We start from the raw sequence: 27,690 nt of genomic DNA, 5'->3' as shown, positions 1-27,690 counted from the left end.
AATCATTAGTGCAAAATTTTTCTATGTCCCAAAAAACCCTGGTGTCTTTGCCTTTTTTCTGAGTGATAGCCGGGTTCCCCCCTCTATTTTCTAACATATGGAACATAAACTATACACTGGGCTCATGTGTAGGGCATTATAACAACTCTATTTTATTTATTAAGGTTCCCTGGACTTGTGTAATTTAATGTATTTGCTGCAACATATACAGCCATGTAACTTTATACTTTCCCGCTGTATGCAAATTAGACAACGCTGGCGCATCTTCGCTTTGATTGAACGCTTGTAAAAAAATTCGGCGCCCTGGACACAACTTCGCCCTATTGAACTGGTGTTGCCCTAGTGAATTTATGCCTGGCAAAGTGTTTGCTTTGCAGCCATCGCTGGTGAATTTTCACCGGTTAGGGAATCTGCCCCTATGTCTCCTTAAGCAGCAGAGCAACCAAGTACAAAACTGTATATTATTAGTGACCTACATTTACAGAGACTGGATTTTTGTAATATACGTGCCATCTAAACCTACTATATCTGCAATGCCCTACTCTTTCTATTCTCTTCTGAAACTTCTCTGCAGGGGCCCTGCAGTGGTGCCCATGTCCAATTCCATAACACTGATTATGATGGAACTTCATGCAGTTAGTGTGCCTGAAACAGTTTAGTTTTGTCATCAAATATGTTTTTAATCTGAGTCTCCCTACACGTTCTGCTGAAACTACATTCTTGGTTCACATGAAGCTGAACACAAAATAAAATTACAATTTTAAAGGGAATGTCAAGCCAAAAAATTATTTTTTGCCTATTAAAAGAAAACATAATTCTTATAATAATTCTTATCTTATCTGTCCTGGTGGCTCAGATTGTTGATACAATGTGAGACAAGGCAGCTGATTAACAGACCTGTATTTGCTGGGGAACGAAAACTTCTGCAACATTGTTTTAAAAGTAACAACCAGGAGTTAATGAAATGCTGCTTTCAATAGCAATTGTTTTTACAAATAACTTTAAATGCATCTCTTTTATAAGGCACATTTATTGGGAGGGTTGACTTGCCCTTTAAGTAACCATACTAGTATCTGCCACCCCTGGAACATACAGCACCTGGAAAAAAAAAGTATTTACCAATTGCAAAGACTGCAATAGTTAATCAAAACTAAACACAAGCATTTAACAGCGAAAAAATGCAGCAATAGGGTTTTCTTACAATAACGATACCCTTTGCCAGTTGTCTTGAACTGTGCCCACCCAGGAAGATATCACTTTCCTGCTGACTGTAGAAGCAGCTCTTGTCCCTAATTAAACTGTTTCCATTTTTGCCACCTAAACTCATAATTTCAGTTATTGTTGTCCTTTTCTTAGTCTTATGAACCATCTACCACAACAGACTAACCCCTATAGGGAGACCTGAACTTGTACAGAAACAATATACTGTATCTCCATGATGGTAATGTGAGCAGGCCACTGCAGCTGCTTTTATACAGTACAGTTTATATCACTACTGTTGGGATTCCTGAAGTGATGCCTCTGCATTTAGACATTTGATTTTAGAGAATATGCATGTGCCTAGTGCTTTACATGTGCCGTTTATATAATTGGTAAATTAACTAACCATGCTTTCGGTTTGAAGGGCCACTGTTTTTTGACAGGAAGGTAGCAGAGTGTATTAGAACCAGGAAATACAACACAACATGCAACCACAAAACAAGCAAGCTTACCCTTTTTAAGTAGTCATATAAATCACTAATTTTCACATTTGTAAACATAATCTGACTTCTTATTTTCACCCACCATCCATTCCAATTGTATCACAATTAACAGCAGTCCTTCCTTGTACGCAGGGCTGGATTTACATAGCAGGTGCCCCTAGGCCCACTGCCATTTGTCACCCCTGTCCCCTCCCCTTTATTCCTGCAAATTTTCATCATCGGGACCGGAGAAATGGGGAAATTTAAAAAATTATTGTATCTCCTGCGCATCCCCAGTGCTTTTGAACCAATGTGGGAGTGGTTGGGCAGCATGCCACCGCCCAAAATCCTGCTGACCTAAGCCTGGTCCTAAGTGGCCTTTCCACAAATCCGGGCCTGCTTGTACTACTTTACCCTCCAAACTCCTCAACTGGGAAATCAGAGAGAAAATCTGTAAGACACTCTTTTCTCTTGATGAATGTCTCAAACACAGGTAATGGGAAGTAAAACAGCATAGTAAGAAATACTCATACACATGCACTGGTGAGCACTTTCTGGCAGAAAATCACTCAAACCCATATTTGTAAGCAGTTCTCATAAAAGCTAGTTGTGAGGGCTCTTCACTAGCTCTGACATTAGCCTAAATCTATAAATCTAACACAGGTGTAGTTATTGTTACAATAGATTAATTGTACAAATTTTTGAAGAGGAGAAATGGAATAACATGTATTTGTCTTCCTGAGTTTTGGTATACTGCCATTGATTTTTAGTATCACTACCTAATTCTATTGTCTATTTATAGAGCTTCAGAAAATAGGTGTCACTGTCACACCCCTAAACCACAACTAGTGCCAAGCTCCCTGGTCTCGGCTCGGCTTCACCAGTAGTGTGACCGCCTTTGGCTTCGGGAGGAGCCCTCAGCGTACTCAGATGCCACCTGGACTTTTCGAGAGGAGCAAGGCGAGGAGTTCTGGCAAGCAGAGGGGCACGACAGTTGTTAAAGTCAGTTAGGCTGAAGGTCGTGGTGCAATAACGTAAGACAGATTCGTGGTCATACAGGCCGGGTCCAGGCAGGCAGATAGCTAGAGTCGTCAGGCAGGCAAGGGTCAAACTGGGTAATCAATCAGATGGGATGAGGCAGAATCTGAGTCAAATAACAGGCAGAGGTCAAACCAGAACGTCAAACAGGAGGGTTAAGCAGAATCAAGGTCGGTTTCAGGCAGTGTCGGACTGGCCCACAGGGATACCAGGAAAAGTCCCGGTGGGCCAAGGTGTCAGTGGGCCCTTATGCTGCTAGACATTTCGCCTATTTCATGGCCATTCATTATTTCTATGAGAAATAGATGGAATAATAGATTATAGTATGTAAAGAAAAGATACTAGGAGAATAGAGGTTGAGTGAGGAGAGAAAGAATAATATTACTAAGAGTGGGCCCCTGGTCTAAGATTAATTGGTGGGCCCCTAGTCAGAGGTTTTTGGGTGGGCCCCTAGTGTCCCAGTCCGACACTGGTTTCAGGCAAGGGTCAGGTTCCAGGGATCAGAGTAGTCAAACAGCCAGGCAGGGGTCAAAACAGATAATCAGGATCAGGTTCAAACAGAATAGCAACAGCTAACAGCACCAGGAACAAATCCTATCACGGGCAATGACATAGAAGAAAATGTCCCTTTAAATCCTGTTTGAATTTCGCGCCATTGCGCTCATGAGCCTATAAAATACGGAAGTACGGAAATCAGGTCTTTGCCTTTTGCCCATGATAGCATAAAGACTGCCAGGATACAACCTGTTGAGTGGTGAATAAGTTGCATCTGCAGTATGTAAAGAGAAATGATTTTCATGGATTGATTAACTTTACAATAACGTAAAGATCAAATTGTTTCCCTTCATGTTTTTCCTGCAAGTTGACTTTTTCCTAATATTTATGACAAAATTTTCATGAAAATTGTATTATTTTTCACAAACTTTTGCCAAAGTTTCAAATAATCTGCCAAACATATCAGCGCTTTTCCATTCTTCCCCTAACTCAGTGAGGCAACTTCGGGCGACTATAGAAAATGCATCGCCGCGTGTGCATCTGCGCAGGCGACTTTTCATTGTAGTCTATGGGGAAAAAACGATGAGGCAGTTCAGGGAGACAAAATCTCCCCGAATCTCCTTGTGTGGACTAGCCTAAGGGTAAGGACACACTGGACGATTTGTTGCCAACGTTTTTAAAAAGCAAATCGCGGCGACATATCGCTCGTTTTGTCTCTGAACAAAACCAAATGAAAGACGCCAGCTCCTGTGCCCACAGCGCGTTTGTGAATCGCCTGTAGCTCCAAAACGCACTGAGACCCTTTTCCGAGCGATTTATCAGAAATAGCATGTACTTAGAAAAGCACTGAAATCTCCTAGACACGCACACACATACAGATAAGTAGCAGCAATTGTATTCAAATTACAATGCGAACGCAATGACGCAAGAACGCAAGAACGTAAAGACGCCAGGTTACAGCGGGAAGCACAAACCGTTTCCGGTTTTGGTGGAGCACGTACCGCACAGAGTAATGGGATACAAATCGCTCTGTGCCAATAGTCACTGTGAATCGTCTGTTCAAAAAAGACGATCGTCTTGTCGCCGCGATTTACTTTTTTTAAAACGTTGGCGACAAATCGTCCAGTGTGTCCCTACCCTTAAGTGCTGTTCTTAGATCTACCAGGGAGCTGTTATCTTGTGTTAGGGAGCTGCTATCTGGTTACCTTCCCATTGTTCTGTTGTTAGGCTGCTGGGGGGGGGGGTGATATCACTCAACTTGCAGTAGAGCAGTAAAGAGTGATTGAAGTTTATCAGAGCACAAGTCACATGACTGGGGGCAGCTGGGAAATTGACAATATGTCTAGCCTCATGTCAGATTTCAAAAATTGAATATAACAAAGTCTGTTTGCTCTTTTGAGAAATGGATTTCAGTGCAGAATTCTGCTGGAGTAGCACTATTAACTGATGTGTTTTCCCATGACAGTATCCTACTAGAACTAGGTTGTCACCTTGGGGTTAGGATTCTGATTAATCAATGAATCATTTGCACTTTTTATTTGAATTATTAAGGAGAATAAACAAGACAACATTAGGCGACAGATGTATTTGCTGTAAGATACAACTGGGAGCGTTCAGGCTACTTTTCACTCTGCGGCCGTTCTGAGGACGCCTAGTACCAATAGATCAGTAACGTCACCTTTGCGGATAAAAATAGAACTGCACCTTTAAGAGCTCCCTATCCCCTTTACTCTATGTTTACATAACAGTATGGACGCTTCCACTCTTCAAATAATCGAGGGGGGGCTGACTGGCAGTGTGTGTCACCGGTTGGAGCATGTTTTATCTAATCCGTGCGCTTCTTGGTCAGAGAGGACCTATCATTTACGGCAGCTTGTTTTCCTGAAAGCAGCGAGCTAGATACAGGGCAGGGAATGTTTTGTGTTTGATTATGCAAACTCCTCCCACTTCTCTCCCAACGCCTAATCCAGAGTCCTGTTGCCACGGCACTTGGAAAGCAGCAGGGTTCCATTTGTTGTCTAGAGGGGGAGGAGGAAGGAGGTCGGTCCCGCGAGTCATTCGCAGCCTCTCTCTGTTGCTATCGCGTCGGTTGCAGGGCAGGAGGCAGACGCGCGCGGCTTGTTCCTCGGGAGTGCTGTTGTTTTCTTTTGGGCTGCTGGAGACAGGCCGCGGCGCTTTGGAGGGATTATAACCTTTGCAGTCAACTGGAGCTGGACGAAACTACTGGCAAGGGAGGGGAGACCATAATCTGCGCCACAGGGAAGCCTCTTTGCTCCTCGGATTTATCCGCCACCCGGGCTGGTGAGCTGCGGCATCCGGTGTGTATATGAGCTGCCATGGAGTAGAGGGGGTGCGGAAGTGGAGCTCCCCGAGGGATTGTACTGCTGGCCGGGGACCGTGCATTGGCAGAGGGTGACGGGGACCGTCTTCTCCATGTTTTCCCCGAATCAGGAGGAGCACTGCGCCCCCAGTAAGGAGCCCGTCAGATACGGGGAGCTGGTGGTGCTGGGGTGAGTAGCACACACACACACTGACACCGGGCACAGCACACACGGCAACACTCCCAGCGGGGCACGTACACTGGCAAAGGCCATATTCTATGGGCAAATGGATTGTTACAATGTTGCTTACGCCTTTCACTATACACATCATGGAGCTGCAGCAATCCAGCTGTTGTTGAACTGCAACTTCTCTACATCCCAAGTGCAGCAGCTTAGCCAGTTGCCCATTCCTCATTCATGTGTGAGCAAGCCACCCTGTATTGCTGGGGGTCCCTCCCTTGTAAACACTGGGCCAGACACACAGCCAGTAGCAGCAGCAGCAAGCACAGGATAGGGCACAGCCTCAGTATTACTCAAAGCGACATCCCCAGTATGGTATAATAAGGGTGGATTTATTAGAAACATATACAGGCTACAGCCAGGCAGAAGATTTGATGCGAGGGGTTTATATCCTATTGAGTCAGCGTCTGGATTTGCCCTGCCTAGTGAAGCTGAGACCTGTGTATAACAGCTGGCACTTAGGAGGCCTAGTTCTTAACCACTCTGATCATTGCACAGTTCAATAAAAGTTTGTGGGACACTTATAGGGCAGTAGAACTGGCTCAGTACTATACCCAGTGCACAGAAGAAGGGATCTGCATATCCGTGAGTTTGCTGTTTAATGTGGATCAGACGTACATATATTTGAGGCTAAACGATAATGGGCCTGCTCATAAAACCTTTCAAATACAGGGGTTCCAGCCGTTAGTCTTTATATGGTTGAACTATAATTCCCTGCTGATGTTGTATTTCAGTGCTGTCCAGCTTTACTGCGGTGGGTGGTGTTATCATGAGCTGTACCATGCTCGTGGGCCTGATGATGATATATATAGAATTCTGTGCAGAAACATTTCTGGGCTGCATGTCAGCCTCCAGTTGCAAAGTTGTGTTGTGCCGTGCTGCACGTTGGATCACTTTGATTTGCAGCCTCAAGAATGGACTAGGCCACCTTCATCAGTCAAGTTGTTGAAATGCACAATTCAGTTTAAACTAAAAGCCACATGCATGAGGTTGTATTGAAACAACAAGGGTTAACTATTTGACATCTATGATCTATAAAGATAAATATGTTTTTGGCCCAGATATTAGGCAAACAACCCCACCCCCATGTGTTGAGAAATCCTTGTACAACAACCAGAAAGTGGGGAATTTGCAATCTCTGTGCCTGTAGAAACTCATGTAGAGTATTATATTGTGTGTTAACCCTTGGTTTTACTTCATAACCCCAACCAACAGCTGCTCATTGTTCTGCCTTATTTCATATTGCAAGGGTTAATTTTTTTATTTATTTCATAGTGCGTCAACCTGCAGCCCTTTAGTAGTACTTTTCCTATTAACTCCAGCTGATGTTACTCGGCTTTCAGGTTTAGTGTTGTCAAATCAATACTTCATATGGAAACATATCAAAAACGCTTTACTTGAATTTATTATTCATATGTGTGCAAATGATAGGAAAGCTGTTCTAGAGTAAAGGTTCAGGGCAGTTTTCGTGGGGTGATTGGAGTGGTTATCAGCAAACAGGAAGTCATTGTGTTTGCTGTGTGTTCGGTCTCCATCCCAGGGGGTTGGTCATGCCCCTTCCTTATTCTATGAAATCCAGTATTTCCTGTGTGAGATCCTCGAACATCTGGATTGCCATTTCTGCTGCATGTTATTGTTTACATATACGTAATGCTGCAGACTTTTTCCATATTGCTCTACCACAAAGAGGGAATACAAACCATTACATATAAATGCTGTTCAGTAGAAATGGAATTTAATTGGCCATTTTTTTTTTTTTTTTTTTACTGCCTGCCTTTCCTTTTCTGTCATTGGTTCGGTAAGCTGCTGGGGAAATGACAAAATCCCACGCACGGTAACCTGCTTTGTGTGTGTGTTTCCCCCCTTTCTCTGATTGGAACAGTCTGGTGGCAGGATTGATCCAAGATAAATAGTGAGGGGGTACTTCGAATGGGTAAATGCTAAACTCTGCAGCGTGCATATATGCAGATTGTCATCATTACCATAAATTATAAAGCAGTAACCGATTTTGCAGGGCTGTGCAAGCTGCTTAATAGATATGTACGTGACAGCTGGGACATTGTATATTTATGATTTACTTAAAGGGCTCAAGGCCTGGCCCTGAGCACGTCAGATTAGATTTAGAAGAGATTTCCTAAGTGACAGTCAGATGAAATGATGCTGCAGTTTGTCTCCCTTTTGAGGACTTGTGGGAATGAAAGTTAAGAAGGAATTTACCAAATATTTTAGGCTTGGCCTTTGATGAGTGAATGTGCTCTGGTATTTTATTTACCACTAAGGTATTTTATGTAGCCCCCCCCCCATCTGCTATTGCATGACCAGCAGCTTTTCAAAAGTGAAATGGAATCCTGGAAAAGTCATGCAGTGGTGGAGATTACAGGAATTCAGTTTAAAGGGGTTGTTCACCTTCCAGACACTTTTTTTAAGTTGAGTTGTGTTCAGATTGTTCTCCAGAAATAAATACTTTTTTCCATTGCTTTCCATTTTTTATCTTTGTTCCAAAATAAGTTTTAAAATGGTGTTTTGAGTCTGGCAGCTCAGTAATTCAGTTGCAGATTCTAAACTGTTACAAATTTGCAACATTTAGTTAATACATTTTTCTGCACCAGGGATTCTTGCTCAGCAGGGACAAATATAAGAAATGTATCAATTTAGAACAGTTTACAAAGTTGTCAACCCCCTCCCAGAGCTGGTATACAAAGGTGAAAAATTAGACTTACAATTCAATATTAGAAAAATGGTCACACATACAAAGTGTTTGGAAAAAAACTTTATTTCTAGTGTATTGTCTGAAACAAACTGAACTTAAAAAAAGTGTGGAAAGGCGAATAACCCCTTTAATAACACCTTCAGGCCGACCGCTATTAACTAGAATATAGAAGTAGGGTGGGCATGAAAACAAAGCTCAGCAGTAAAACAAAGAACATTTGCATGGGTGCTGGTAATATACATACAGCAGGCTTAGGACTTAAAAGCAATACAAATATTTAAGGACCAATGTTTCAGACCCCACCGAGACTTTTATTAAGAATGAGAGAGAGATTCCTATGTATTTCATTTAATATCTTGGTGTCATTGAGAGCCCTGCAATACTGTTTTGCAGCGATTCCTCTTTTTATAGTGATTGTAGCTTTGACTGAGAAATGTAATGTTTCAACTTTAGAGTAATAGATTTTCTTTTAAAAAAAAAAACTAAAGCACCCTGAGTTGATAAGCAATATTATAGAATGGTGCAGTGTTATTAGTCACCTAGGTAGGTGGGCCTTTACCTAGTATTGTCCTTTTGATTGCTGCTACTTGTGACTCAAAAAGTGGATTCTCTTCCTATATTGCTTGCTATTCAGTTGAATGGAAAGTAATGCTGGTTTCTACTAGTGGCAGATAATACTGACTGTAAGTAGTGTGCAGGGTGATTTGCCACACTTTCCATTCAGCTGAAGCCTTAGTGGTCTTGGGTGAGTAGTGCCATCAAGTAGTGTAGGCAAATACACTGTGTATGCTAATACACTGTGTATGCTATGGCTTTTAGCAACCAGGGATCATGAACACCTGGAATCTTGGTTAAATTTGACACCCTTTTTCCTGTAATACCTGTAACTACTGATATGTTAAAGAGGCAAACTAAATATGATAATACAGTAACACATGTTCCAGTGTATAAGAATTGTAAATCAATATAAATATAGAAGATCTGCTAGGATTGCAAGTCTTTATTACATAGCTTACATTATTTCAAAGTTGTGGAACTATACAAATGCAAGTTCCAGCAAGCCCCCAGCATAACGGCTAAACTTGCTTTTCACACTAAATTGCCCATTTGTATAACAGCTAGAAGGTGCCGAGAATACAAATCCCCAGCCTGTGTTGAAACAGGTTCATAGGGCTCGTAAAAAGGCAACATTCTGGTTCTACTTTATTTCCATAGTCATAGGGCTCCTGTGCCTTTTCCCACAGCTAGCACACGTATGCCACTGGAGATAGAGTCCCACAACCCTCCTGCATGACTCTTTCATCAAGTGTCTTTGGGCGTGGCACATGTGCACTGCTCCACCCATTTATCCCTATTTTATGCCACCAGATTACTGTATTTTTTGCCAAAAACAGATGAATAACAGTTTTTTTTACAGCAGGATTGCTGTTTTTTTACGTGGCCTTTTGAAACAGCTGCTGTGCTTTACGTGCATCACTAAGGCTTAAGGTCCCCATACATGGATAGATCCGCTCGTTTGGCGATGTCGCGAGGTGGGCAATATCGGGCAGATCCGATCGTGGGCCCTAGGGCCCAACGATCGGATCCTAGCATTCTCAAACGGGCGGTCGGATCGCGGGACCGCATCAACGAACAGATGAGGCCGCGATCCGACGGGATTTTTAAACCCATCCGATCGAGATCTGGCCGACTTTCGGCCAGATCTCGATCGGGGAAGCCCGTCGGGGGCCCCCATACACGGCCAATAAGCTGCCGACACAGTCTGTCGGCAGCTTTTATCGACCCGTGTATGGCCACCTAGGGTACATGAAACTTTCAGCGCAGATTAACTGAGCTGGAGTGGAGAGGATCAGCTTCTCTCAACCTGCATAAAACCCCCCTGCAGCCTGAAAGCAGTGAGGCCAATTTTTTGTGTGCCCTCAGCCTTATGTCCAAAATGTATGTTAACCCTTTTGTGACGCTTACCTGATGGCACGGGACAAACCTGAGCCACTCTGTACTGCTATTGGGAGAGACTGAGTACCTGATACTTACTAGCGCAGGATCTTGGAATGCACCTACGGATGGCCTCACTAGGAACACCGTAATAAAGCACACACTGAATTGGTTAAACTGAATAACTCTTTATCTAAAGTAAATGGCCAACTAGTACAAATATCATTCCTAACCAGGTGGGAATAGGGGCCTCACTATCTTAACTCGCTTGCGCTACCTAAATAAAAGAAGGAAAAGACCTTTAATGTCCACAAAACAGTCTCTGTATCTTCAAGTGCTTCTTTAGTGTACTGCCCCTTTAAACAGGATACTCACTCCAAATCCTCTTTGGATGCTCTACAGTTTCTTTTCAGGCGAGTCCAGCACATTCAGAAATACAGTGTGGCTAATGGCCCCTTTGGATGCTTATATAGCAATCTCCTGCTGGCTGCTCCTCCAGTCTGGATTACTTTCACACTCTCTGTACCTCCAAGGCACAGTATCTGGTTTCCCTATGCCAGCCCGATCCAAATGTCTTCTTTTGGTGAAGCCTCTCAGCTCTCTGGGCCCACCAGCAGTTCTCTGCTCTCTCTCTGTCCACTGTGTGGTTTTCTCTGCCAGGCTTTTCTCTTCTGCGAGGATCTGCGACTTCCTCTTCCTGTCAGCCACTCACTAGCTGCTGTGTCACTTCCTGCTGCACTGAGATCACTGAACAGCTGGTTGCTAGATAAGACTTTACAGCTCACAGACGCAGTCTCTGTGCCTGATTCCGTACAGGAATAAGTGCAATGGTTTTGCACTAATTCTCTAGATGTGTATAAAACTTTACATGGTGATGCCAGGTGATGTGCTTTGTGTATGGGAAGCATGAGGCCTTTAGCTTCAATCTCTTAGAAACTGGTAAGGTGACTTAATTGAAAACATTGTTGAACCAGGCTTAATTTGAGCTGATTCAGGCTGCTGCAAGCACAGTATAGTAATTAATATGCTTTACTTATAATATGCTGTCCCAGGGAAGAGCAAGGGATACTGGGAAAATCAGAGAAGGCAGTGTGGTTTGCTTAACAAATTGTCCGTGAACTTTTGTTGTCACGGAGGCAACTTCGGGCGGCTATGGAAAACGCATTGCCGCATGTGCATTAGCGCAGGTGACTTTCATTATAGCCTATGGGAAAACACGCTGAGGCAGTTTGGGGAGATTGTCGCTCAGAAGACGAGGCGATTAGTTGCCAGACGACAAAATCTCCCCGAATCTCCTTGTGTGAGCTAACCCTAAAGGTAGAGATGCACCAAATCCACTATTTTGGATTCGGCCGAACCCCCGAATCCTTTGCGAAAGATTCGGCCGAATACCAATCCGAATCCTAATTTGCATATGCAGATTAGGGGTGAGAAGGGGAAAACATCACCCGATTTTCCTCCCTGCCCATCATTTGCATATAGGATTCGGTTCGGCTGGGCAGAAGGATTCCTAATCATGCTGAAAAAGGCCGAATCCCGAACCAAATCCTGGATTCGGTGCATCCCTATTTAAAGGTAATGGGAAGTTTGGTTGCCTGTACTAAATTGCCTCCAGTGCAGGTAACAAAACACCTTAGTATTAAAACCAATTAGATTTGTTGCCTGTAAAGCAGTTTACTTGCATAGTTGTGCAACTTTGCCTGAGGAGGCAATTTCACATGATTACGGGAGTAAACTGGTTTCAATTGACTTAAATGCAGAGGTGTTTTTCGTTGTTTTGAGACAACTTAGTGCAGGCAACAAAATGTCCAATGTCCCATTGCCCTAAGGGGCAATATACTTTATGCTGCAATTTCTTTTAGCAGCAGGATCATTAGGTTTTCTTATGTTTATTAGAAAGTGACCCTTTTTAAGTGACTTGCCTGTGTTTACACTGAGATGAAGAAGTCCAGCGACTTAAAACATTGTTACTATTCGCCATTTTCCATAAAACGTTATTTTGCACGAAATAGCTTTTCTATAAATCTCAATGCAGTGGTGAATAAATTGTAAAGAAAATACAGAATACTTGCATTTCTTTGCTGGGCTGTCATGGTATATATTTATGATGACACTTTTTTGTATACCTTAATTGTACCATTTAAACTGGTCAGCTATGTTTTTTTGTTTGCAGTTGCAGTTTTGGCTGGGGGTGGGGGGGGTGGGGTTGTTGTATGAATACTTTTTAGTCCACCATTCAAAATGGTTAAAATATAAAGCATTTTGGAATTACTTTTGCCTTTCATGTACTGGGGCTATATTGGCAGTTTGTCTGGAGGTCAACGCTTGCTTGAATTGATGGGATGGCCTGAGGGTGCTTTTATAAATTGTGTAGTGCTCTACTATGTATTTCATAGGGATTATATTTTTCCCTTTTTTTGCAAGGGCATGGCCAGCCTGAAGGGATGCTGGAGCTTTGTCAGCTGGCATAGGAAGAAAGTTGGGGAATGCAGCAGTCACCAGTGATTCTTGCTAGTTATGTACTGACTACAAGTGGATAATGTAGTGCAGGGCAGTTTAGCAACCAATGAGTGTCTGACCTAAAGCTATGCATAGAAACTACTCTGAATGACCTAATTCTGCTCATATTAGGTAAAGAATATGACTGACTACTTGAACTTGAGTTAGTGGTGAAAAGAAGCTTTCCTTTAGCTGCAGAGGATATGTCTTTATCTGCCCCGAGATCTGTTACTTGAGAGTTAACTATGCCATCGTATTTGTGCAAGTGAACATGTGTTGATGTGGTTGCAGATTAACAAATACTAACATTTGTGTTTGCAGATGCTTCTTATTGCAAGATTCTAGCTGGTTAAAAAGAAAGACATTTTTATGCACTGTTTTGCATTTATACCACTGGATTTCACTCCCTGGTCCTTCTCCCTCTAGACTAGACTAATGCTGGACTGGATGGAAGGCAGGAGAGCCCATCTGACCAAAAACAAGGCCAGAGCAGACATTAAGATGAAACATACATATTTAATAGGTTCTATGCATTTTAATTCTGTTCTGGGAGGTGTGCTGGTATGAGGCCATAACTGTGTACACACAGTATTACTTGTCTTTATGACAACAAAATCCTTAAAGGACCATTAACACAAAAAAACTGATGGTGTTTTAAAGTAATGAAAATATCTTGTATAGTTGCCCTGCACTGGTAAAACTGATCTGTTTGCTTCAGAAACACTACTATAGTTCATATAAACAAGCTGCTGATTAGCAATGGTGGAAATTGAAAAAAGGCTATATGGTACAGGCTAAAAAATGGATAACAGATCACATGTTCTACAGAGCTTATCTGCTGTGTAACTTGAGCCTTTTCTCCTTTTAATAGCTGCTCCCATTGATACAGCTTATTTATATAACCAATAGTAGTGTTTCTGAAGCAAACACAACAGTTTTACTAGTGCAGGGCAACACTGCATTATATTTTTATTACTTTAAAACATATGAATGTTTTTGATTTTACTGGTCCTTTAACAAACTGCTGCATAAATCTACTCACTATATAGGTACAATACTTGTTTGCTGGTCATATGATTCTGACCTATATATGTACTATGGATAGTGGTCAGTTCATCATGTGGACAGGTTAAAAATGCACCATGTTGGCCAGTGTATGGTGCATCAGTAGATAAGGAAGAGAAAAGAAAAGCCACAGCTCTGCTCTTACGACTATTCCAATTGTTTGAGCTGTCGCCACCAGAACAATAGAATGGTGACCATACAGTGTACAGGCCCTTGTACAGTATGTATCCATTTATTAAGCTCGTCGGCCAGATACTGGATACAATATGATAATGTGTGGGATCAGTCCTATATGTTTGCCTTACTGGCACTTTGTTTCTCAAGCGACTGAAATATGTACCAGAAGAAACACCCTATGTGCCATTGTACTTAAAGGGCAAGTCCAACCCCAAAATAAAAAAAAATGCTTTATAAAAAAACACATACAGTAATTCTAAGCAACATTCCAATATACATTTATTAAACGTTTTAGTGTTTTTAACGTTATTTGTAAGAAAACTCGCTATTGAAAGTCAACTCCCGGTTGTTACTTTTTAAACAGTATTGCAAAAGACTTTGCTCCCCAGCAAGGACAGGTCTGTCAGCTGTCTTGACTTACATTGTATCAACAGTCTCCAGAGCAGAGAATACAAAGGGACAAACATTGCTTTTAATAATTATTACATATCTAAATAACTTGCATAGAATTATGTTTTCTTTTATAAGCGAAATTTTAATTTTGGGGGTGGACTTGTAGTTTAAGTGCAATGGCACATAGGGTGTTTCTCCTGGGACATATTTTAGTGCTTGATAAACAAAGTGCCGGTACTAATGATTCTTGGCCTAAACACTTGTCAGGCAGAGAGCTGCCTGTACTGGCCCCACGTGCTAGCCCAAGGGCAGAACTGGATGCACAACTTTCTCTCATACTGTAATCATAGAATCATAAAATGTGCTGAGGAATTCAACTAAACAGCTCCACCTAAAACTAGCATCAAAAGAACTAGTAGTTCCTTCACCTCAGAGACTTTGCCTGCACCCCAGAGATAGCTCAGCATTTATCAAACTGCTGAAATGACATTCTGTGCCACACTGCGACATTTGTGTTGTGTCGCATCAACACTGCGCCACAATCCGACAATAGAATTACCTTATTTCCGTCGCATCCGACGTGACGCCTGCATTTTTTCACAGCATGTCGGATCGCGGCGGAATCGTCTGTGGAGTCCTGCCCTTAAGTTGTTCAATGTTAGAAACTTTAAGATAAGAGTTTTTGATGTTTTGAAATGGGAGCCATTTATACAGTTTCACTTGAAAGAGATTTTGAAGTACTTATGTAACTTTTTGTTACCTAGCCCAGAGTTGTTTATGGAATATTTTCCAGTTTTTATTATGGCCTGCTGTATTTGGAAATATCCACTTTGCCTTCGGCATGATTGCAGAGACCATTGCTGCCCCCAATAAATGGAGCCTCTGTTTATAAATCTGCTGAGAGATCATCTGACAGAGCTGCTTACAGATAAATAATTCGAGAAAGGCACAGTGCCACGCGGTGGACAGAACATTCTATGTCTTTACATGAGTGACGAAATAGGTTAAAAGCTAAATATACCCCATGTGGGTTTTACATTTTTAAATGTTTATTGGCTTTGTTTATTTTGTTTGTGGAGCCTTGTGTATCTGTTGTGTCTGTTTATGTGGATAGACGTGCATATCACTACTCCAAGGATACCTCACCTGAGGTTTGTCATCAAACAAGGCCCTCTGATGTCCAAATTATCATAAAATATGATTGCATGGTTTTATCTAGCAGTAATATTACACCAAAGTGACTCTCCGCTATGGAAATAACTTTGTTAGTTGAAAAAAACTCATTATTCAATGTCTGTTGTGTGTCCCTGTGACAAAGCTCCAATATTCATTATTTATTATAGTGGAGAATTCTAACTGGTATTTAAACTATGTATACTGACTAAAGGTGTCCTTAGGAGTCCATGTGGTGGGGTGTAGACTGGTGATTTTGTAGCTCCCAGTTCTCTTACTGACCGAGACATAGAGGTAGGGCAGGCAATATATGACTGACAGCAGGCAGTTACTTTCTGTTTCCATTCTGCATTTACTAGATGCCACTGCACTCCTCTTATTCCCCCTCCCTCCTCACCATCTAATTGTGTATCCTAAGCATAGGCATCAAGCTCCCCATTCTGGCGGTAATACAAAGCCATATTTCCCAACTGTCCCATCTTTCATGGGACAGTCTCAATTTTGACAGCTCAACCCGCATTGGTTACTGAAATGTCCCGACTTTCTCTTTGATCTCCTGCACTGAACAGCCAGAAATAGATCAAAGTTTCTAGCTTAATTGGCTTTTGGCAGAGAGCCCAGAATAGATATTTAGATACTTTTGTAACAATTTAAGATAAGCAGATCTCTTGGGGAAACTGTGACTTGCAGCTTTAGGGGCAATTCACCTTCATTTGCAAAACTGTAATAAATGTGTTCAAACTTTCAAAACCTGCCTGCAGCCTCAGGGACTCCGCACCATCCCGTGGCCCCCCCATAAGCAAAGTTTTCTCTCCCCTAGTCCCTCCCTCCCCCCCATACCATGCACACGTGCACCTTTATCAGTTGCTTTATGCGATCGGGTCTGGGCCGGAGGGGCCCACCAGGTTTTTCCCGGTGTCCCGACCGGCCCAGTTCTGACAAAGACCGACCAGTTCTGACAAAGACCATTGCCTGGTTATTTTTCCCCATTGCTTAAACAGAGGAGAAAGCTGATATTTATGTTAGAAACCTCTGCTTTTCTGCCACCCAATGTCTAGAGTAGGTTAGCTGGCAGACAAGTCACTGTTGCAGCTGCTTACCAAATATAGTGTTTCTTGTCTGGATGTTATTTAAGCATACTGAAGTGTTGGCACTGCTTACGTAGGCTAGAGCTATCCATGTTTACAAATGTTTCTTTAAAAATAACCTTCAGCAGCTTTTTGGTCATGCTACTTACTTAAAAATAAATCTTCACATATTTAACATCATGGAAGGCCTGTAATGCTAAAGTGCAGCTTGCTTCTATACTGCATGTTCCAAAAATATTTTTATACTAGAATACAAGTTAAGATCAGTCATGTTGCATATGGTGTACAAGCCAGGGGAAACAATTAACATTGGCATTATTACTTCCTGCTGTGTTGCTGTAGATCAAGGCTGTCCATCTGGTGGCCTGAGGACCAGATGTAGCCCTCTTAAGTGATTTTATAGTCACCAGTCTGCTTAAAGGGCCAGTAACACTAGAAAATAAAAATGACATACAAAGTTGTAATCTGCTCTTTCCAAAATTCTGTCATGTTTTTGTTTTAAATAATTTTAAGCTTTTTGGGGCATAATATGTATTATCTAAAGTTTCATAGAAAGGACAACTTTGCTTTGCCAACAGATAAAAGATGGCTAAACATCACAGGTCTGATGACAAGCACACTGCAATAAAAACTGGGAAAACATTTTGACATTTACAGGATAGGAATGAATGAATACTATTTTAGATCAAAGTGATTTCAATTTTTTTATGTTACTTATCTTTGGATTCCATAAAATTCTTTGAAATTTTATTATAGCCGGGCCTCTGAGAATGCTTTATACTGAATTATTACCCCACTTAATAGGTAAAGCTGGGAGTTATTGCTGCTCTCTTAAGCTGACCTTTAGGGCTCTTACTGACGAGCGGTTGTAGCTGCGCTCCCCTGCGTTCTGTTTTCTCTGCGTTCAGCCGCAGGGGAGCGCAGGAATAGACACATTACGTTTTTTCCAATGGGGCTGCACTCACATGCAGGAAAAATGCAGTCTGTTGCGTCTCAACCTACGTTCGGCGCCTACACGCGCCTGTGTGAGTACAACCCCATTGGAAAAAATGTAATGCGTCTATTCTTGCGCTCCCCTGCAGCTGAATGCAGAAAAACGGAACGCAGGAGCGCAGCTACAACCGCTCGTCAGTAAGAGCCCTTAATAAGTTTTGTTGATGAGGCCCTTGTCTGATGGCCTGCGTGTGATAACCACGGATCTAATACGTCTAAATTGACCCAGTGCATGAGTGGTCAAATGGGCAGAGAATTCCTCCTTATAGCCATTAAAGTGAGGGTAAATGCCCCAACTGAAATACTATATTTGTTTATTTTCAAAACAGTCCTTTTCCAACAGTCCATGCCGTTCATATATATCACAATTCTCCGACATTGTTCTGCTGTCATCATCACTGTTGCCCGTCTGTTCGCATGCACCTATTGCTTTGTTTATTGCATGTAGTCTCTAATGTGAGTAAATGAAAAGAAAATATTTTGCCGGTTGTTTGAATGAGAGGGAAGGACAGAGACAGTGACGTCCTCCATCACTAAGGTTTATGAAACTTTCTCTTAATCTTGCTGCAATTGTCTTTCTGATGGAACGGTGGGATCAAAAAGTATGTATCCATTTTAGTAAAGCTGTCTATTACCTTTGGTCCTATCCATGTCTTTTAACCTGAGGACCATGAACGGTATATGGCTTTCAGGGGAATCTTTATTGTCCCCAGCCTGCCCATTGGGTCTGTAGACCTTTTTGTATAATATTATCTGGTGCACAGATTTGTCATCTATAGGATGATTGGCTTACTGCCTGGAAAATGTAGATGGCACTGCTCTAAGTGGTTGCACTCTTCCTATTTTGGTATGTTTTTGTTTGGAAAGTTCTTTTTTTAAATTGCAAGGTCCTGCATGCCAATTTCTAGTTGCTCTAGTTTCCCCTTGTCTGCAGTGTAAGACTAGCATTAAGTCAACAAAGTAGCACGTAAATTCTGCATCAACATTATTCATAGGTCTTACATTTTTGGAAAGTGGCCCAATATGAATAAACTCTTACAGGATGCTTTTTTTTCATGATTGTTCCTATACACATACTAATTACTTTGCTTATACTCATGAAATAGCCAGTATATTTTGAAGAGCATTATAGAATATTATGTCATGTTACGGCTATAGCACATGCAATATTTTGTTCATGAACCAGTTATCACATTCGTACTATTTGCCTATACTGTTTCTGTTGAATTTGACACCTGCTACTATTGCTTGAATGGTGCACTACCCCAGTTGGTGCTGAGCAGCTTTCACTACACAATCTTTATTCAACACTGTGCTGTTTAACTGCTGTAAATATAATAAAAGGCACTAGGTTTGCCCAGGAGCAGTAACCCACAGCAATTAATAAGATGCTTGCTTTTATGCAGGTGACCAGTAAATGCACATGCTGATTGGTTGCTATGAGTTACTGCCCCTGGGCAAACTTAGTGCCTTTTATTACATAAGTCCTCTGTGGTTCCAGACCTGGATCTGCTACCCAAGCCTACTCACAAGGGGTTAACTTACCACTCCATACCTCCCAAAATTTTGAAAATAAAAAGAGGGCAGGGGGAAAGCTGTCACACGGAGCTTGGCAATTTTTTTGGCCATGCCCGTTTTTGTGACCACACCCCCTAATTACCATGTTCATTTTACAAAATTTGGCGTGTATTTGTGTTTTTTGTTCAGTTATTACAGTTGAATTACCCTTTAAGCTGTGAGTCTAACTTCTCCCAAGGGATCGGTTATCTCATATTGTTACAATTACTTATTTGCTTTTCTCAAGATTGTTACAAGAGTATCTTATCTGCTGCTGTGGCTGTTCTGGGCTCTCTGGCAAAAGCCAATTAAGTTAGAAACATTATTACTTTTTACGGCTGTTCAGTGCAGAGAAAATCAGGACTTTCCAGTACAAACAAGGGAATGTGGGTTGAGCAGTCAGGACGGGACAGTTGGGAGGTATGCCATCCTACATAGGAACCCATAAGTGCCATCACTCAGAAAGTGGATCAGTCTGGAAAGGGGAAAATATTGCCATCAGGGGTAGGTGGGGGGTTCACAGCTGCACTTTACCCGGGTACCAAGGCAGGGTACCCGCAGGTTCCCAACCCAATGCAGCTCTCTATCTTAGGGGGCAACAGTGCTGTTGATGAGGGCTCTGTTAGTTTAATATTCATCAAGGACTCGTAGCGATTCGATTTACCAGTGGGAAATTGCTAAGGAAGGCACTTTCCCGCATCTAAGCCGAATCACTGCAAGTTATATAATTTACTGGTAGTGATTCTAATGTCGCAAATGGCGTGGGATGGCTCAGAATAATTCCTCTTTAATAATCCCTTTACAGGAGTTTTTTACCCCCTTTTTAACATTAGTTCAGTAATTAGGACTTGTGCCGAACATACCTTTTATTGTGTTAATTAGGCAATATGTATTTTTTTTATTATAGTACTGAACTAAACATTAACTACTATGTGACCGTATTAGGACTTGTTATATGCAGTGAACACAAAATAATGTTACTTTGTGACGTTACTGGTCCTTATTAAAAATCAAAGAACTTGCCACGGACGGGTGTAATGCTGATCATGAGTCACCTCGCTTTCCTACTGTCGGCTGTTGGGTCCCATCTGTGTTTTCATCACAGGGGCCAGAATTTACCAGCTCACTTTCGGATCCACAGATTGTCAGACATCTGCAGCCAACCATAGAGGTCAATCTGCAGCACTTGCATTTTTTCTTTTCCTCCCCTGTTGAGCTCAATAATGAAAAGACGAACCTATTATGTGTACTGGCCGCTCTTTGCTGACACACAGGAGTTCAGTGATGGGTCACTATGCCAGTCTAATGATAATTAACAGAGGCAATTCTTTGACATTTGGTAATGATATTCATTGTAGAGGACAAATAGTCTGAGATAAAGATTAATTATTGTCTAATGTATGTACATCTGTATAGAGCTGCTTGTATAGGCAGCACTGTCCATTTTTAGAATAGAAACAGTTTTCATTATAGCCTTTATTTAAAGTTTAACGTTAGGATCTGACCTTTGCATTGATAAATTTTTATGTATTTTAAATGTTTTTTTTTTTTTTTTTTTACATTCGAGTTGGTGCTTTTAAATTCAAATTTGTGAGGTTTCTTTTTCACATTCGAACATTGAATAAATCTGCCCCTACATATAGTGCCATTTTGTGTGTATGTGTGTGTGTGTGTGTGTAGGTTTCTGATAGTCTTGGGATGACTGTATCCAACAACCCTTCCTCCCATGATCTTTGCTCCTCTTGTCAATGCAAAGAAATTTGTGATTGGGATTAAATTTAATCATGTGAAAGAAGTGCAGATATGCAAGTAGGCTTATTTAAATTGGGAGTTTTAAGATGGCCATAGAACTAAAGATAAAGTCGTACAAATCGTTTTGTGCAACTTTCCGACTGTGTGTGGATCGTCCTGACGTTTTTTGCTCCTTGGCAATTGGTCATTTAAACAGGTTACATGATTTCTTTCGGCTAATGATAATATCTCTGTATTGCCTGGAGTATATTTATTCTATAACTAGTGAAGGCCTGCTATACAATAAGAGTTTTGATTATCTGCATAATTAAAGCTAGTCATGCTGCTAATGGACAGATACAGTATGATGGGTCATGCACTGTATGGCAATATTTTTATTGTTCTGATTCTTTGTGCCGATAGCCTGAACAATTAGAACATTTAAGAGGGGCTTCGGCTACACCCCTTCATCCAGATATAGAGTATCCGCAAATTCAGTTTCAGACCTGCCCAATCAATGTACCAACTTTTATCCAGAGCACACTTAAAGTTAACCTGTCACCCAGGCATAAAAATCTGTATAATAAAAGTCCTTTTCAAATTAAACATTAAAACAATTTCTATGTTTTATTAAAGCATTCATAGCTGTTGTAAGCTCATTTAAAAATCTCAGCTGTCAATCAAATATTGTCTGCCCCTCCTCTATGCCATGGGCAGACAATTACTTTCACTTTCCATTCAGCACTTCCTACATGTCACTGCTCTCCACATATACCCCCATTCTCTTTACCATTTAATTGTGTAGCCAGTGCATGGGGGATGGACATCGGGTCCCCCATTCTGGTTCATAAATAAGATTCTGAGAAGATGCAAGGCTTGTCTTAATAACAATGTTCACAAAATGGCTCCTGCCTGCTTGCTATAATTATGAATTTCCAGACTGAAGGGAACAAGATTCAAATAATTTATATAGTGTTATTAAAGTTCAGTTTGCTGGACTAATGTGATAAAAAAGGATTTTGAATAATTTTTTTGGGTGACGGGTCCCCTTTAAAATCCTATAAAACTTTGTGTGCCATCTGATTTTGGGGATATATATATATATAGCCAGCTTTCCATCAACAAAACACACCTGCAACCCTGAACCCTTGTGTTGCTTTATGTGCTTATCACTGCAGTTGGCAGAATTTTATCAAAGTCCATGGTGTTTCAGCCTCTAGTGTGACGAGGCCCTTGCAAATAATATTGCCCTTTTATTAAGGCTTCTATCCAGTGTTCTTTTTTGAGACTTTTTTTTTTTTTTCAATATAATTTTGGTACATACAATGGTCATTTCAACACAATTTGCTTGGCAGGGCAATCCGGGGATTTCCAAGAAATGTTAAAAATAAAATCATAGACATGGGGCATTTGTTTCTTTTCCGTTTTCAATGTTCTCTTCCATTTTGCAAGTCTCTGCAGCTCTGTATGTGGGAGTATCAAAGGCTACAGAAAAGTTCATAAGAGATACAATAGACACCTTTGTCAATTAATGAAGCTGATCTTCCTGTTTTGTTTTTTTTTTTATTTTTGTAGGCTTTTTTTGCCTGGCATACTGTGGCCTTTTTAATTTTGAGCTATTATGCATTTACAAATACTAATCAAATTGCTGGTATTCTTGCAAAGGGAAACCGGTTGCCTGTTAGGTTTATTAACCAGAGAAGACTTCAACTTTATGGTATAGACAAGTAACAATATAGCAGGTAGAATAACTCTTCATTTTCTGTGCAGTAGTTGTGTTTTACTGGTTTAAAAGCCTTGGTCGAATCCAAAATAGTTGATTCGATGTATCCCTAATATCTTCCAATTTTGCTTAGAGAATACCCTCAGAGATGCAAGGAATATGGTAGCTCACATGTGTAGCCTTGGAAATATGCAGAGAAATAAAGCCGTTGTATATTATAAGCTGTGCAACCAACTCTGCAAACTGAAACGTACAGTGAAACATAGCACCCAGTTTACATGACTTTGATGAGGCAGTCTTGTGTACATGGGGACATGGCCTAAATGAACACACATTTTTTTTTGATCCTTCCTTTATATACGTCTATAGAACTGCAATCATATCATTAAAAAAAATGTATTTATTTACAGGTACAATGGCTGTCTCCCAAATGGGGATCGAGGAAGGCGGAAAAGCAGATTTGCACTCTTCAAACGCCCCAAATCTAATGGGGTGAGGGCCAGCAGTGTACATGTGATTTCAACACCACAGGCTTCCAAGGTGAGTAATGTCCTTTATTTACCCTCTGTTGTAGTTGTTACAATTAAGGGGGAGGTTTAATATCCGATGTAAAAAACTGTAGACCAAATTCGCCAGACATCGCCAGGCTTCGTCAAAAATCAGCATAAAATTTTTTTATGCGTCTTTTTCTTAGAGTGACTTCAAAGTAGGGATGCACCGAATCCACTATTTTGGTTTCGGCCAAACCCCCGAATCTTTTCCGAAAGATTCGGCCGAATATCGAACCGAATCCTAATTTGCATATGTAAATTAGGGGTGGAAAGGGGAAACATTTTTTACTTAGCATATGCAAATTATTCGGATTTGCCGGGCAGAAGGATTCTGCGGAATCTGAATCCTGCTGAAAAAGGCCGAATCCCGAACCGAATCCTGGATTCGGTGCATCCCTACTTCAAAGGTCTGAAGCTGTGTAAATTAATAGCGTGAAATATGGTGTTCACACTGTTTAAAATAAAACACACCTTGATAAATTCGCCATTCGTTTTACACTGCTTTTTACACAATTTATTTCTGAGAATTTTGTTTTACACCGCATAATAAATAGGGACCCTAAGTGTATTGTATATATTTCTAAACTGTAATCTTCTGGAATACAGTTAAAGCAGGATATGTAATGCACAAGAGCCAGGAATATTCTGTAAATTATATTCTTAATGTTTCGGATCTGCTGTACTACTTGGCTTTGAGGGGAGCTTGAATATTATCCTTGGCAAATTTTAACTGTATTCAATGATTTGAATACTGAACGTAACATGTATTTGCATATTCAAAGTTGGGGGAAAAACACCTTCTGTGAACCAAAAATTGTCCCGTTCACTTGCCCAGATGTCACATGAGTTCTATCTACTGAATCAAAATCAGGCCCTAAAAATTCATCTGAATCCTGCAAAAAGTACTGGGATTCTGCTGAATACTTGACTGACTGCATCACTAGTGTATACGAAAACATTTTCCACTATAGTGTACACAGTTATGGGGCAGTCAGTTGAAATTGTTTAGCCCCTTTTCTACAACATAATAGTTCAACTTCCCATTATTACCTTTTTTAGCAAAATAAATTTTTATTTTGGAGATAATCTGCCTATATGTGACTGTTTCCCAGTCAACTGTGACAGAGAATTGTTAACATATCAGCAATTTGTGGCTGTAAAAATGTTGAATGTGGAATTTCTCCATAGTTAACAGAAGAGGTTTTTCTCATTATTTTGATCATATTTGATGACTTCTTTCTTTGGTTGAGCCCTTAACTATTTTGAATGCTTGAGATGAGTACAGTTGATTGAGATCTGATAACCTCCCTTGGCCAGTGTGGGGGTTCAGTAGGCATTTCAGTTGCTATAGGGGGAGTGAAACAAAGAGTCACAGGCTTTTGGTATCAGCCAAAAGTAGGGTTGCCACCTGGCCAGTATTTTACCGGCCTGGCCGGTAAAAATGATTGTTGATCCCAATGCTATTAACATGGAAATATTTTAAATAAATTGGAAGGCCGGTATTTTTTTTCCGGAGAAGGTGGCAACCCTAGCTACAATTCGCAGTGGTGAAAATACATTAAATGTTTTACAATGTTTCCTCTAATTCCCTCTACTATGTGCACAAAAAAAATTCTTAACCTTTTGTGTGCATTTTTAAAAACTGTGTGCAAAGGTCAGAATACATGCAAAATGTTGTGTTTTCACACAAATTTCTTTGTTCTTACCTCAATTTGTTGTGAGCGTTGGCCTCAAAATTTGTGTGCACACCTTAAGCTGGCCATAGACGCAACGATCCGATCGTACGAATCGTGGATTCGTACGATTTCGGACCATGTGTGGAGAGTCCCGACATTTTTCGTCCGTCGGAGATCGGTCGATCAGACAGGTTAGAAAATTTCTGTCGCCTGCCGATAATATCTCTGCGTATATTGCCGATCGTACGATTTTCAGTGGGAGACTGTCACTAGTGTTGTCAGACATAAGTATCCTACGATTGCTGTCAGGGGCAGAACATTGGGTGTTCTTTTCTTATTTTATTGGAATGGTAAGACTTTGATCTGAATGGTTAGTGGAGGGTCGGGAGATGGGAAAGTCCGATCGTACGTTGATTGGTACGATCGGATCTTTGCGTCTATGGCCAGCTTTAGAGGGAACATTGGAAAACAATAAAACAAGCTATGTTAGGGTGAAGACACATCACTACCAGTAGCAGTTATTTGTCGTTGATACAAAATGGACAAAAGTGATAATTGGCTTTGCTAAGATACATGTGTTTTAGCAGAGGTAATTCTCCGTATTGTCTATGGCAGGATATTTTTTAGTCGTTTGGTATCCACAAAAAGTAGCTGCTACTAGAAGCGCTGTGTGTCTTCACCCTTCTATGTTTAGCATAAACTGAGCATATTAAAATGTCCCTCTGGCTAATTATGATGAGCTTTATTTTCACACTTTGATAAATATGCCCTATATGTGAATTTGGCCCATTTGTCCCTTGCAATATATTCCAGCTCCCTGAACTCAACAGCAAGATTTGTTAAACAAAGAAAACATGCTCTCTGTTTAGCAACACCTTTCTTGGAGCAGACATCTCTAGGTAGGCGTTAAAGGCCAAACACACCTTTTCCACATATTCCTTTGGTCACTTGATATAACTTTGTAATAATGCTTCATAGTTTCCTATTGATGGGATTGGCAAGCAGCTGCTGGTATAGACAGTGTTTTGATCACTGCAGCAATAACAAATGGCTGTGAATCCTAGACCGAAGGTGCCACTGGGGCTGTGGAAACTCCAGCAGTTGCTGTTTGTAAAGTGTTACATAAGATTATGGGGCAGATTTATCAAAGTGTGAATTTAGAGCTCACCAGAGAAAGAACTCACTCACATTCTATTCATTCCTATGGAATTTTTAGAATCGTAGCTATCAATGGAGTTCACCATTTAATAAATACGATTCTAAAAATCACATTGGAATGAATAGAATGTGAGTGAGTTTTTCTCTGGTGAATTCTAATTTCACATTTTGATACATCTGCCCCACTTTGTGTTTACAGGCCACTTCTGTGCATTATCATGTGCAGTTAAGATAGGTTAACTCTATTTAGTAATTAACAACATTCAATATATGGGACTTTTAAACAAACAAAACGGGGCCAAGCATTTGATCACACTTTGACAGACCCTTAAGTGGTACAAGAAAGCCACAGATATGAAAGGTAAAAGCAAATAAGTAGCAACACATGTGGCTTGCTTATTGTTAGGGATTGCTGAGCTGTCCAATCTCCATAGATGATTTCTGTCTTGTCTAGAGGTGGCCTTCCATGTCCAGATTTGGTTTGGGCCAGCAGACTGATGGGTCTTATTACACCCTGGTAGGCTTGTGCTCTGGCCAATTTAAAGGGATACTTTCACGGGAAAACATGTTTTTTTCAAAACAGTTAATAGTGCTGCTCCAGCAGAATTCTGCACTGAAATCCATTTTTTAAAAGAGCAAACCGATTTTGTTATTCAATTTTGAAATCTGATATGGGGCTAGACATATTGTCAATTTCCCAGCTGCCTCCAGTCATGTGACTTGTGCTCTGATAAACTTCAGTCACTTTTTACTGCTGTACTACAAGTTGGAGTGATACCCCCCCCCCAGCAGCCTAACAACAGAACAATGGGAAGGTAACAAGATAGCAGCTCCCTAACACAAGATAACAGCTCCCTGGAAGATCTAAGAACAGCACTTAGGGCTAGTCCACACGGGGAGATAGCGACGCGTTTGCGGTCGCGGCGACAAAGCGCCGCGACAGTCGCCGCGACCGGCGCAGGCGACAGTTTTGTATGGGCGCCTATGTAATAACGCCTGTGCTAACCACACGAGGCGATGCGCTTTTCAACAGTCGCCTGAAAATGCCTCGCCAGGCTTTTTCAGGCGACTGTTGAAAAGCGCATCGCCTCGTGTGGTTAGCACAGGCGTTTTTACATAGGCGCCCATACAAAACTGTCGCTTGCGCCGGTCGCGGCGACTGTCGCGGCGCTTTGTCGCCGCGACCGCAAACGCGTCGCTATCTCCCCGTGTGGACTAGCCCTTAAGGCTAAGGGCACACTAGGCAATAGCGCCGCGATTTGACTCGCGGCGACTTTTCGCGGCGACTTTTAATCCGCAATCGCTGTGGAAACTTTGGCGCTGGCGTCTATGGGGAATCGCGTCAAATCGCCAGCGCAAAAACACACGCGGCGATCTTTTTTCTATTGTCGCTCGAAATCGCCTAGCGAGGCGATTTCGAGCGACAATAGAAAAAAGATCGCCGCGTGTGTTTTTACACTCGCGATTCCCCATAGACGCCAGCGC

At 41.3% G+C, this 27,690-nt stretch overlaps 1 protein-coding gene across 1 annotated transcript in view; it reads left to right on the top strand.

The window, feature by feature from the left end:
- Positions 1–5,115: 5,115 nt before the first annotated feature.
- Positions 5,116–27,690, top strand: part of peli2.L (pellino E3 ubiquitin protein ligase family member 2 L homeolog) — a 33,241-nt gene continuing 10,666 nt past the window's right edge. Inside the window, exons 1-2 of the mRNA XM_018230751.2 lie at positions 5,116–5,725; positions 23,231–23,360. Of these exons, the coding sequence (XP_018086240.1) occupies positions 5,649–5,725; positions 23,231–23,360 (207 nt within the window). The 5' untranslated portion in view covers positions 5,116–5,648. The remainder of the gene's footprint in view (positions 5,726–23,230; positions 23,361–27,690) is intronic.

Source organism: Xenopus laevis, chromosome 8L (assembly GCF_017654675.1).
Source record: "Xenopus laevis strain J_2021 chromosome 8L, Xenopus_laevis_v10.1, whole genome shotgun sequence".
NCBI lineage: Eukaryota > Metazoa > Chordata > Amphibia > Anura > Pipidae > Xenopus > Xenopus laevis.
This window is presented reverse-complemented; position numbering and strand designations above follow the sequence as displayed.